The sequence below is a fragment of the Mus musculus genome, chromosome 6, assembly GCF_000001635.26.
Source record: "Mus musculus strain C57BL/6J chromosome 6, GRCm38.p6 C57BL/6J".
Taxonomy (NCBI): domain Eukaryota; kingdom Metazoa; phylum Chordata; class Mammalia; order Rodentia; family Muridae; genus Mus; species Mus musculus.
The window spans coordinates 33,426,644-33,439,629 of record NC_000072.6 but is presented as its reverse complement, the minus strand read 5'-3'; the positions used below and the strand labels follow the sequence as shown (position 1 = coordinate 33,439,629).

The 12,986-nt window shown below is 37.4% G+C and overlaps 1 protein-coding gene across 3 annotated transcripts in view; it reads right to left on the bottom strand.

Moving 5' to 3' along the window:
- Positions 1-12,986, bottom strand: part of Exoc4 (exocyst complex component 4) — a 724,890-nt gene that overhangs the window by 534,350 nt on the left and 177,554 nt on the right. For all 3 annotated transcript variants that reach the window (XM_011241262.1, NM_009148.4, NM_001347089.2), the window contains exon 8: positions 1,105-1,250. In XM_011241262.1, the coding sequence (XP_011239564.1) occupies positions 1,105-1,250 (146 nt within the window). The remainder of the gene's footprint in view (positions 1-1,104; positions 1,251-12,986) is intronic.

Here is a 12,986-nt window from a genome sequence, read left to right as displayed (position 1 = left end):
AAAAATGAAGCAAATTTCAAAAGTTTAAAAGCTGAGTAGAAATATGAAATAAAATATACCACATACTTATTTCTTTTTTCCTTTTACAAATAAAATTGTATGATGGCTTCTGAAGATCATCCCTCAAATTAGGGATGAAACAGAATATGGGTATTGTTAAGCTCAAAGATCATGGACATACGGACCCTCGGCAAGTGGAGTTCGTGTGTGCTTTCTCATGTACTTATGTGAGCACCTCTGGGAAAAACAAAGTGTCTGCAGGCTACTGCGATTTGTCGCTGTGTTACGGCTCTTTACTCTCAACCAGCTGGAGACATGAACTAGATTTCAGGGTGAGCGGCTTCTCTCTCCATTTCTGTATTCTCACAACCACTTGCTGGCTCTGTGACATTACATAACTTACTTAATTGTTCTCACATGTCAGCTTTTCTTTATGAGTACTGTTGTTTTACTTAGTAAGGAACAAAGGTTACGTTCTGCTGCTTACAGTTGCTAAAATTCGGTTAATACCAAATTAAATTGCTTGATTGGAATCATTTTGATAAACTCACCACATGCATAGAATCTTGTACATAGGAAGTACTCAATGAGCACCCGCCATCCGTATTATTAATGTCAGACTTAACTTATGAACTATTAACTGTCACCAAGAGATGTACATTCTGAGCACACAGCTTGGCAGAATTCACTAAGATGGTAATTAAGAAAAAAGTAAAAACTTTTGGATTGTTTCTGTATTAAAAACAAAGGTTGTTTTTTGGCACTTGGGCCTTTTCAAGGATAACATATTTCATTTCCTTTAATTTCATATAAAATTCTCTAGAAACACTTGGAAAGTTTCACTTTTCTTGATTTTGTATAAAACTCCTAAAAAGAAGCTTTAAAAATGTACTCAGAGTTATAGACAGTCTGATAGCCATTCCAAAACAGCCACTTTACCTGACAGAAGGCAACGGGATACAAAAATAAAATATGTTCACTTCCTACAAATTGCTCTAGGCAGTTTCAGCTAGTAAATGTGTGGCTGTGGAGGGTGGGGAAGGGTCCCACCTTTTCAGAGCTGGCTCATCACAGCATGCTAGCTCTCCACTCTGTGATACCTACTTGAAAAGAGAATTCTTTGGCCTCTGTGGTTTCTTCTTGGCAAAAAAGGCTGCGAACTCTCGTCCAGTACTGGCATAGCTTAGTTGGGCTGATGGCTCTGAGGCGGTGCGTGTGTTCTTCATATCCAAGTACTCAGTCAACAGCATCTATATAAGCACAATGAGGAGTTCAATTTATTGTACGTCATCCTAGACTTCCAGAATATATTAACCTAGATGTTCATTCTTCTACTCAAAGATATAAGAAAAGCTTTATTACAACCATAAAATAATATCCCTGTTAGCAATTCACAGGGAACGTGAGTTTATAGGCATTGGAATATGCCAGGTAGCATGCTGAGTGAATTCGTCAAAATCCATCTTTACTTAGCATGTAATCCTCATTATTCCAAAGTACAACAGCATTAGCAGCAATGGCCTAATATTTACTGAGCACTTACTGTGCTCTAGGCAAGACATTATCTGTTTAGATGTATTAGGGTGTGGGTTCAGAAAGGTTCAGAAGCGAAGTGGTCCCTGGTGAATTAATGACAGGACCCATGCTGAGACCCTTCATCATTCTGCCAGCACTATATATAAGCATGACAGTAAGCCTATCAATAAAGGCCAAGAGAGTGGGGCTGAGTAAGGTACTCCTGACCTGCAAAGTCTTAGTAGAACTGCTAATTTCCTTGAAATGAGGAAAAAGAAAAAAGAAAAAAGAAAAGAAAAAGCAACTGTTTTGTGATTAACTACTTACACTACTTACAAAAGATACTCCTTATAAGATCAACTCACCACAGAGCCACAAGGATTGAAGCCTGTGCTAGGATCAACTATAGTTACCAGAATTCTAAACACATCCATGAAAAATAGAAATCTGGAACAGAAAGCATAATAGTTCCTAAGAATACCTAATAACACTAATGCGGTTGAACTCATTCATATCATTTAAAAAAAAATTCAATTCTGTGATTCAAGGAAATGCTTTTCAGAGAGACAAGGTCTCATCTGATTATGTACTCGCTCACTCATTGAACATTAAACTATTTTAAATACCATAGTCATCGAAAAGCCCTTCTGAAGCCTACGAACACTATTTAGTAAGTTTAAGGGTGATTAAGCCTCGGCCGCAAGCAAACATACTACTCAGTATTTAAACATCAGAAGTTTTATAAACATTAGCATTCTTCTGAGTCTCTAATCTATGAAGTTTGAATTTCTCACTATATTTTGTAGTTGAAGATGTAGAAATAATATTAGGTTTTAAAATTGCAAACGGCCCAATTTCAACCTGGTCCGAGTGACTCCAAATCCTGTTCATAACCAGGATGTCAGGAAAAACCATAAAACACTGAGTGGGGAAATGCTTTACTTCTGTATGGGAGTGTTGGAGCGCTATCCACCAAGTGCATAAACCAATAGTAATCAATATAATAACCAATACCTTCTGATAAGCATCACTCAGCCATCTAGTATGAGGGAGACACTGATTTGAGTCTCCATTTCCAGGTCAGCTGAGGAATTTCATCAAGCTGTGGACTGGAAGAAGCTAGAAGGAAATTCAGCTATACCTGATCAACAGAAAGCTAGGAAACTCGGAAATAATTCCAAAGGGATACAGCACAGAAAGACCTTCACTAATTCACAGCATCAAGTGTTGGACTTAACACCAGCACAACAGAGATCGGCGCCAGGTAAAACATAAGCTTACACTAAACCAAGAAACTGTAAAGCGTTGCTTGCTGTCACAGGACTGAATAGCTGGCCTTGCACAATAACTCACAGGCCAAGCAGGGCATGACTAACTAGCATTCCCAGACCCAGGTATCTTAAGATCAGTGTTCCCTGCCCCACATCACTAACGTCCCTGAATTATTGCCTTGCAGCTCGGTTTGTAGGGAGACTTTTCTCCACCAGTTTATCACTATCTTTAAACAGATTCCACTTCCATCTTCTCAACAAAATGTACCTTTGGTCATTGTGTGCTATCTGTAATCTTTAATTCCGTTTTGTCTTTAGGCTCCAAAGTTCTAATAGTAGCCTTCACATCTGTTGTTTCTCTTGCCATGACTTGGTTTATTGCTGATGTCTCTTACAAATTACATTCTCCCGTGTGTAAGTGTATGCTTGACTTAACGTTACTCACATTTCAAAGGTAAAATCAGATTTGCTAAAACTTAAATTCTTTTCAGATACAAGCAGCTAGTCCTTCAGTTGACATTTTATTTTTGCACATTTTTTAAAAATATTTTTTATTACATATTTTCCTCAATTACATTTCCAATGCTATCCCAAAAGTCCCCCATACCCTCCCCCCCACTTCCCTACCCACCCATTCTCATTTTTTTTGGCCCTGGCATTCCCCTGTACTGGGGCATTTACAATTTGCGTGTCCAATGGGCCTCTCTTTCCAGTGATGGCCGACTAGGCCATCTTTTGATACATATGCAGCTAGAGTCAAGAGCTCCGGGGTACTGGTTAGTTCATAATGTTGTTCCACCTATAGGGTTGCAGATCCCTTTAGCTCCTTGGGTACTTTCTCTAGCTCCTCCATTGGGAGCCCTGTGATCCATCCAATAGCTGACTGTGAGCATCCACTTCTGTGTTTGCTAGGCCCCGGCATAGTCTCACAAGAGACAGCTCTATCTGGGTCCTTTCGATAAAATCTTGCTAGTGTATGCAATGGTGTCAACGTTTGGAAGCTGATTATGGGGTGGATCCCTGGATATGGCAGTCTCTAGATGGTCCATCCTTTCGTCTCAGCTCCAAACTTTGTCTCTGTAACTCCTTCCATGGGTGTTTTGTTCCCAATTCTAAGGAGGGGCATAGTGTCCACACTTCAGTCTTCATTCTTCTTGAGTTTCATGTGTTTAGGAAATTGTATCTTATATCTTGGGTATCCTAGGTTTTGGGCTAATATCCACTTATCAGTGAGTACATATTGTGTGAGTTCCTTTGTGAATGTGTTACCTCACTCAGGATGATGCCCTCCAGGTCCATCCATTTGGCTAGGAATTTCATAAATTCATTCTTTTTAATAGCTGAGTAGTACTCCATTGTGTAAATGTACCACATTTTCTGTATCCATTCCTCTGTTGAGGGGCATCTGGGTTCTTTCCAGCTTCTGGCTATTATAAATAAGGCTGCTATGAACATAGTGGAGCATGTGTCCTTCTTACCGGTTGGGACATCTTCTGGATATATGCCCAGGAGAGGTATTGCTGGATCCTCCGGTAGTACTATGTCCAATTTTCTGAGGAACCGCCAGACTGATTTCCAGAGTGGTTGTACAAGCTTGCAATCCCACCAACAATGGAGGAGTGTTCCTCTTTCTCCAATCCTCGCCAGCATCTGCTGTCACCTGAATTTTTGATCTTAGCCATTCTGACTGGTGTGAGGTGGAATCTCAGGGTTGTTTTGATTTGCATTTCCCTGATGATTAAGGATGTTGAACATTTTTTCAGGTGCTTCTCTGCCATTCGGTATTCCTCAGGTGAGAATTCTTTGTTCAGTTCTGAGCCCCATTTTTTACACATTTTTTATTCTCACTTACCTACTAGCTTTAAATGTAGGACTGCTTTAATAATTTTTAATTATAATATAATTAAATCATTTTCAACCTTCCCTTTTCTCCCCCCTAACACTTACTAAGTGACCCCTTGTTCTCTATATGAATTTGAATATGGTATAATAATAGATATTCCTGAATCCATAAACACAATTTTCCATATAACGTAAGCTATATATGTGTGTATATGTGTGTATATATTTATACTTATATGTGTGTGTATGTATATATGATCTTGGGGCAAGTAATGGAACCTAACCAACTACCCAAGGCTAGTGAAGTAATGGATCTTGGAAGAGAACCTACAACAACTAAACCAGTATAATCCCTAACAACATGCTAAATATTTATCCTTTTCCCACAATTAGTCTAACTATAACCTCTCATCACAGAAATTTCTCTTTGAAACAAATAGGTATCATTGGATCCCCTAACTGATCACGTATAGAGAACTAAAGATTGTGAGGTGCACAGTTCCAACTGATATATCTATGAACACAATTCTTGCACGGAAGAACTGTCTTTTGATACATTCTTATCTGCCCTCATCGATTAATGACTGTTACCTTTTTATATGGATAGACATTCCTGTCCCCCCTAACAAATTAGCTCATCCATATAGTTTTCCTCAACAAATCTTGGCTTCCCTTACTATTCCAGTACTTCCAAACATCAGTGACAGATTCATCTGAGTTCACAATATATTTCCTTTGAATTGTACTATATTCCCCCAGCAATGTGAACTCAATACTCCAGTCAGGTCTACCTACTGCAATTATTCCCTGGGTATATATTTGCCTTATCATTTCTGGAATCCTAGAATAGATCACCCCTACCCCTAATAGATAAATCCTCCCAAGAGAAGTACCAGTATTTTCTCTTCAGCAACTCTTTTGGAGGACACACTCAAAGAAACATTTTCCACATTGGTAGGTAAGTAGTTACCAAAAATTCCCTAATACTGTTAGCCCTTAATTTATATGTTTCTTATAACATTATATTTATTTATTTCTATTATAGAGCCATACAACAAACACAATTACCTATATATTAAGACATAAAACATGTGATAAGATCTTTAGCAGAGGCTGCTGTATGTAAATTGAAAACAGCCTCCAAAATAATGTGAATCCAATATATAAATTAGTCATCAATATACAAATCTGTAAACCGACCAGAACCCAAAAGGGAAAGGCAAAATCTAGACCATAGGAGAAATGGCTGTGGCACTAATTTGCTCCATTGTGTTTTCTAACCCCATTTATGGGTAACTAAAAACACTTTCTTTCAAATCAAGTAACATTTTCCTTAGATAAAAAATTAGGACAGGTACAGTTTTAGATATCTCAAAAAAAGAAGAATTATGAATGACCCTATTCATAAACTGCTGAAAATGTGACTTAATTGGGTAAGTAGAGTCTTCTAAATGAAAATCTTGATACAACACATGGAGGGACTCATGGCTCCAGTCACATAGGCAGCAGAGGATGGCTCTGAAGGGCACCAGTGGGAGGAGAGGCCCTTAGTCCTGTGAAGGCTCGATGCCCCAGTGTAGGGGAATGCCAAGGCGGGGAGGAGAGAATGGGTGGATGGGTGGGTGGTGAACACCCTCACAGAAGCATGGGGAGGGGGAGAAGATAGGGAGTTCTGAGGGGAAACCAGGAAAAAGGGGGTAACATTTGAAATGTAAATAAAGAAAATATCTAGTTTAAAAAAAGGAAAATAAAAGTCTTGATACAAACATCAGATGCCTGGCAGTAAAATGTAACTAGCAGCATGGAGAACAGATCACTGGTAGACTGTGCTCAATCCCAAGCATCAAACTAAAATGAAATTAAAAAGTTATATAATTTCATGATTATTCTACATCTTGGTAGACAGTGCAGGGTATCTTTCAAACTGCACATACATATTTTAAGCACATATATGTATGTTCAAATTTTCATTTTATTAATTCCATAAAAAAAATCAACTCTGGAACAAAGATCATTACATTTAACATAAAATTTACCCATCAAAGAAAATCTATACAAGATAATGCCACATTCCTGAAGCTCTGGATTCCTTCCTATTTCGGGTACTGATTTCCTTTATACTTTTAAATATTGAAAAGTTTTTTTAATTGATTTAGACTTCAAAAACAAATGCCACAGTTCACGAGTGTTTTACATTGAACTAGGCAGAAACACAGAGACACAGTTGGAAAGAATGGTGAAATCTATATATCTTCAAACGACACCACAATTCAACGTTAGGCTTGAGGACCTAGAGTGCTGAGTGGCTCTCTCAACAAAGCAAGGACGTACACAGCATAAAAGAATATAGAAACTAAAATGAAGGCAGGCAGGCCTGCTACTGTACTCTTGGATAAGCAGTTGCCGCTGTGTAAGTTAGAAATTCCATGATGTAACAAAGTGACAACATTCTGAAATTTATAAATTCCTGAAACACTGTAACATCATTCTGAATGAACTCTTCACTCACCATTTAATCTTATTTATTTAACGTATTATCTACAGGAAGTTTGTAGTTATGCATACAGAGTTTTCTAAAACTCAATATGAAATTTGTAGGCTTATTATTAACATGACTCCACATGTAAGAGGAAGATGCCTTTTCATGTGTAAGGAAAAAGAGCTTTGAGATTTTGGCTTCTTGTGGTAGTATTACCTACATCTTCTTTTCAGCATTTTTATGTGACTTCTCCTTAGTCATATAATAACAACTAGCTCTATCTATCTTGCCACTAGCACTTTGATGAGTAGAACAGATTAGTATTTCTCATCAAGAGCCTCCCAGCCAAATGTAAGATATTTCCAAAAGAGGCTTGCTGGCCATTTGCTGAATGTTAGGTTAGTGGCAGAACTAAATTTTCCATATTCACATGGCAATGAAATGAAATATTCAAGAAAATGGCACTTTAAAAAAGCTTTTTGTTTATCTACCTCATAGTTCATACATATATTTACAGACTTGTTCATATATGTGTACATACATCCATATTGCCTACATAGTACATTGTGATAAGAAATCTGAGTTAAGCTTCTGTAGAGACATCCTGATCCTGCCTTCTAGGAGATTCCTGTCTGCCCTCACTATGGACACAACTGTCTCACTCCAGTTAAAACCTATGTGGCAAGGGGGTTTCTCCAAGGCTTTTTTTCCTACTGGGGTTTGTTTTCCTTCTTTTGTGTTTTGTTTTGTCTGTTTCCTGTCCCCAGGCTTTTACAACCTTCTCTCTCAGTTCAAGCCGAGGCTTTTCTTTGTATCTCTGACACCTCACATGGCATCAGAAGCAGTGCAGCTGCTTGCATTAGGTTACCTAAATTGAAAGTAATCTAATGTAAAGGGCAGCTCCTCACTGATGTTCCACATCCACAGATGAGCTCCCCAGGGTAGAGCTACAGCACCCACGGTGAAACTTCAGGCTTTCTCAGGTACATTAATTTACTCACATCATGGGAGTAGCATTTATTAAATTTCTGCTCCAATGCGATAAGTGCTACCCTAATGACCCCAAAGAGTTAATGCATTTTGGAAAGGAGCCAAATTGCTCTCTGGAGACAGTTTATTCAATTAAGTGCCTAAGACCCAGCATTTTCAATTAGCAGTTTAGTTACTAAAGACTCCTTCATATTGGTTATCTGTAACATGTGACTATTGACACACATTAAAAATCGCTTATAATTCATTCAAAATGAGATCTCAGAAATAACAGGTACAAATCCAGATTCAATTAACATTTATTTGTATCTACAGAATGCTAGGAGGTATGCTAAGTATTGTCTTATAGGGGTTTGAGAGAAACACTGTTAAGGCTGGGAGGTAATGAAGTTTGAAAGCACTAAGAATATAATACCTGGATACAGAGATAAATAAAGGAATCCACAAAGAAAACCTCAAATGGTTTAATCAGAATCAAGTCCCTATGTACCCTGCTCTGAGTACATATGCCTACTGTCCCTAACTGGGAAGGTCTTCCTGGATATCTAAGTTCTTCTGCTTCTGTAAGAGCAACCAGTTCCCATCCTGTCCACAAACCCTTTTCTGTACCTTTAAGTACTTCCAAGATCACCAGCAACCATCACAGCTGTTTTTCCAGACCTGGCAGTTAACCATCTACAGCTGGATATTTAGCCTTTACCTATCACTTAACATCCTTATATAACTTGATAAGAAAGCGCTTTGCTAAAACTCTGTAATCCACAATTTCATAAAACGCTCATATATCATTTTAAAATTTTTGTAACTAAGACCCAATTAAAATCACTCACTCTAGACTTCTTGTAGAATTACATTTTCAAGAAAAATTCTATCTCCAACAAAAATTTCACATCTATATTAGGTTTATGATTAGATATACTATTTATAATAAGAAGTTACATGGTAATTCAAAATATGAAACTAAATTATTTCATTTATCTGTTAAAAATGAGGTTGATAACAAATTAAAAGGTCAATCAAGTGAGCTACATTGATTATTTAAATTAGTTTATAGTACAGATAGAAACTCTAGGGTCCAAAGATGGAGAACTGATAATTCTAGATTAAAATTTAATTATTTTAGATTCATTTTCTCATCTAATATTATTTTTAATACTTCATTACTTTATTCTGATCTCTTACTCAAAAACAATGTCTAATCATAAAAATTTCACAATACTGAAATATATGAAGGTGCAAGTATTCTTTAAGAGTAGATATATGCAATATATATTGCTAAACTGCCTCTCTCTATATCTGACCTCATTATTTTACTTATCTCTAAATACTAAAAAGTAGTGCACTGACGTGCATAAAGTACCTTTTTACATGCATTCATCAATGAGAACTAAATTCTGATAGTAAGTGAAATACAAACAAATTGTGCTTCATAGACAACGTATGACCCAATATAACCCTTTCCTCTTTGAATTATTTACACCCATCAACATATATGTCAGCCTATAAATTATATTACATGCCCCTGTACCAATCAACTTTCCTCCCTCCTGTACCTGTAACTCAAGGGCAACAGCTGAAGCACCTGAGTTTTGAAAATAGTTGTATACCTGACTTACATTTCTAATAATTTCCCCAATGGTGAAAAGGTAGAAATTCAATAATGAAGGATGATGAATGTGAACACATACAACATGAGACTGCATGCCTGAAAACAGGACTGGAGAATAAAACATGGAGGAGGAGCTATGCCTAACGCTTGCACTGCTGCAGAGCCCGCACCTCCGTCTAGTTAGCCTTGGCACCGTGCTCCCACTTTGTAATAAGCTCATGGTAGAAAGCAAGTCAGAGAGAAGGAAAAGATAGCAAACTATTTAAATAGCAACCATGTTAACGCAGAAGCAATACAGTACAATTCATGTACTTCATGTTCTCTGCTAATTGCTTAAGACATCCTGCTATAGAGAAGACAGCAACAGTAGCCAGATTCTAGTCTTCTTTAAATGCCAGCTCTTAATAGCAAACCCCCAAAAGGTCTTAATTGCATTTACCAGGAGCTCATGAACTTTAAAAGTTGTTAATCAGATTTCCATGTAAATGGAAGAACGATTAAAGGTTAAGTACAGGTTTCTGAAATTTCAGAAGTTGAGAATATATTGCCCTTCGGGGGGGGGGGGGGCGATATCAGCCTTGACAAGAACTAAACATCTTAATTAAACATGCAAAACCACCAAGCTTATTTTTGTATGACGTTCTATTTCCAAATGTCAAAGTTAATCATGCACTTGACTAAAATGTGGAATATTCTCTCTGCCAGAGAAGAAACGCGATAGTATTGTAGTATTCTTTTCTGAGAAAACATCTGCAAGTCTCCAAAATTCCTCTGCTGTCTTCCTGCATGCTGTCTTCATCTATGCTAAGAGTCACATGGAAACGCCATCTACAGAGAGATTTTAATTGCTCTCCATCTGAGGAGTAATCCAAAGTCACACGTTTTTTCCTTCAGCTTCATATTTATGTGATTTGGAGAAACATAAGACACTTCCTTATAAATTCACTGCACCTGTGTCCCTGGAGTGACATGTTGACAAATGAACGTGACATCTCCTCAAACTCCAAGAAGAATTTATGATTCCTAGAAAGAATATATTTGATCAATTATAGTGTCATCACAGTTGAAAGCAAAATCATGTCTTTGGAGTGCACATCAGACGGTTTCTGAGGGCCTATGTTCTGCAATAGGATGAAGGAGCACTAAGTCCCAGGCAAATGCTCACACCAACTCCAATGCATCTTTCCAGTTCTCCAGCTGAATAGAAAACAGGTGCAGAAACTGGTGGTGCAATAATAAAATGGAAAGATTTTGTCCCAGGATAAATAAAATAAATAAATAAATAAATGGCTCAAGCAATCAAAAAACATTTGCATTATACTATCTAGCCATGAAAAATAAATAATCCAGGTAAACATTTATGGCACAAAAAAAAAAAAAAAGCCTCAGGAAACTATTGCCTCTAACTATACTTTCAACTCCCCACGTGGATTTCTACAAGTTTGAGAAAATTATGTGTTTGTTCAACATAAACTTCCTACAGCACGGTTTTACTTGTTTGTTTGATGAAGTCTGAGTTTTTAGCATTACTGCTGGAGCTACAGCTACTATGACTAGAGAACAGCCTTGGTGAGATTTATGTTGGATGATTCAATTCCACAAAGTTCAATAAAGCTTTGAGAAACAATTCACTGACAGAAGGTTCTCCCTCAGCATGAGGTCTAAGCAGAACAAGGGTGCTCTGGACTGCCACTCTACCCCTTACTAGATAGAGCCTTTTTGAAACAACAGCAACTAGAATACCATGGATCAAAGTTAGGAGATTAGCCTGAACACAGAATTGCTCAGTATGAAAGAATCACATTCTCTTTATATGAGCCTACAAGATAAAAAGGTTTCCATTCTCTCCCTTCTCTCCTCCTCCCAGCTTCTTCTCTCATACAACAAGCTTTATCATGTGTGTGCATATGTGCACATGCACTTGCCTGTGCCTGTGTGTATGTGTATGTGTGTGAGTTTTCACTATCAACTAAAACAATACTTTTACGTAGATGAAATCTACAAGCTTGGAACCTTTTTCTATAAAATCAGCTTTACCCAATAAAATAATTATGATAGGTTTTCAATTAAGGAAAGAAAAAAGAAAATGAAAGGAGTAGGGGACATAAAATTCCTAGGAATTGATATTTTAAAGGGAAAAAAGTCTTATTAACCAATCATCACCATAATAAGTACAACAGGACTCTAATCAGACTGGCAAGTTGCTGTCTCACCGAATCAAGCTAGCTCACTCCACAGATCCTTACTAATTAACATTTTTTTTCATTTCCCTTTAAATCAACTTCAATCTCCTCTCATGGCCAACCACAAATATCAATACATCACTGGTATTTCTGTCCATTCTGCAACATATATGCACGGTAGTACACCAGGTAACACACACACTCAAGTGAAGTGCTCAGAGCTCTTCAGGACTCTTCAATTCAAAGGAACCATTGCATTTTGTTTCTCTGTTCACGTACACAAATAATCATGGAACAACACACCCCAGGGCCACCCCAGCAGCAGATCCCAGCCATTGTGTGGTGCTTATCTGTCTCTATTTTCTATGACCTATTCCTATAATCCCATTCATTAGTCGAAACAGTATTCGTGAGTATTTTTCTATGAGGTAGGCACTTTGATTTGTCACTTACATGCAAAGGTGGAGTTGACTCAGATCTACAAAGTACTTATTATATTCTTCATCTTGGGATCTAAGATATATGAACATGAAAGGCACATCTATGATTTAGTTCTAAATGACTATCCCCACCATTTAAAGGAGCCAGTGGAACTTCATTTACACAGTTGCTTAAGCTTTCTGACATATCCAACACAGATTCTAAACTATAGGTTCTAGTACACAGTTACAACTGGATCTACCAAAGTGGCTCATGTGAAGATATCGCCCTGATACGCCTACATGAAAATGTGATCATGTGAATGGCAACTATGAATCTGTACTTCAGAAAAAATCAGATTATCAGACCTGAGAGTGGCATTCTTTCATTCCATGTAGATACAGTTATTGCCTAATTTCTTGGCTTTGGTATAACTACTGTTACTTCTGAACCCATTAAACAATAATACCAAACTTTTCCAGCTATATGTACCTCCATTAGAATGTAGTAACCCATTTAAATATGATGATTCTACAATTCAGTTCTAATAACATACAATCAGAACAAAGACAATACAGAGTTGCAGGTGGCCTCAACTTCTGTTACATTTACTTTTCACTGTAAAAATATCTTTGAATAAAGGATCGTGGATGAAGACAGATGCTCCTCACTTGACT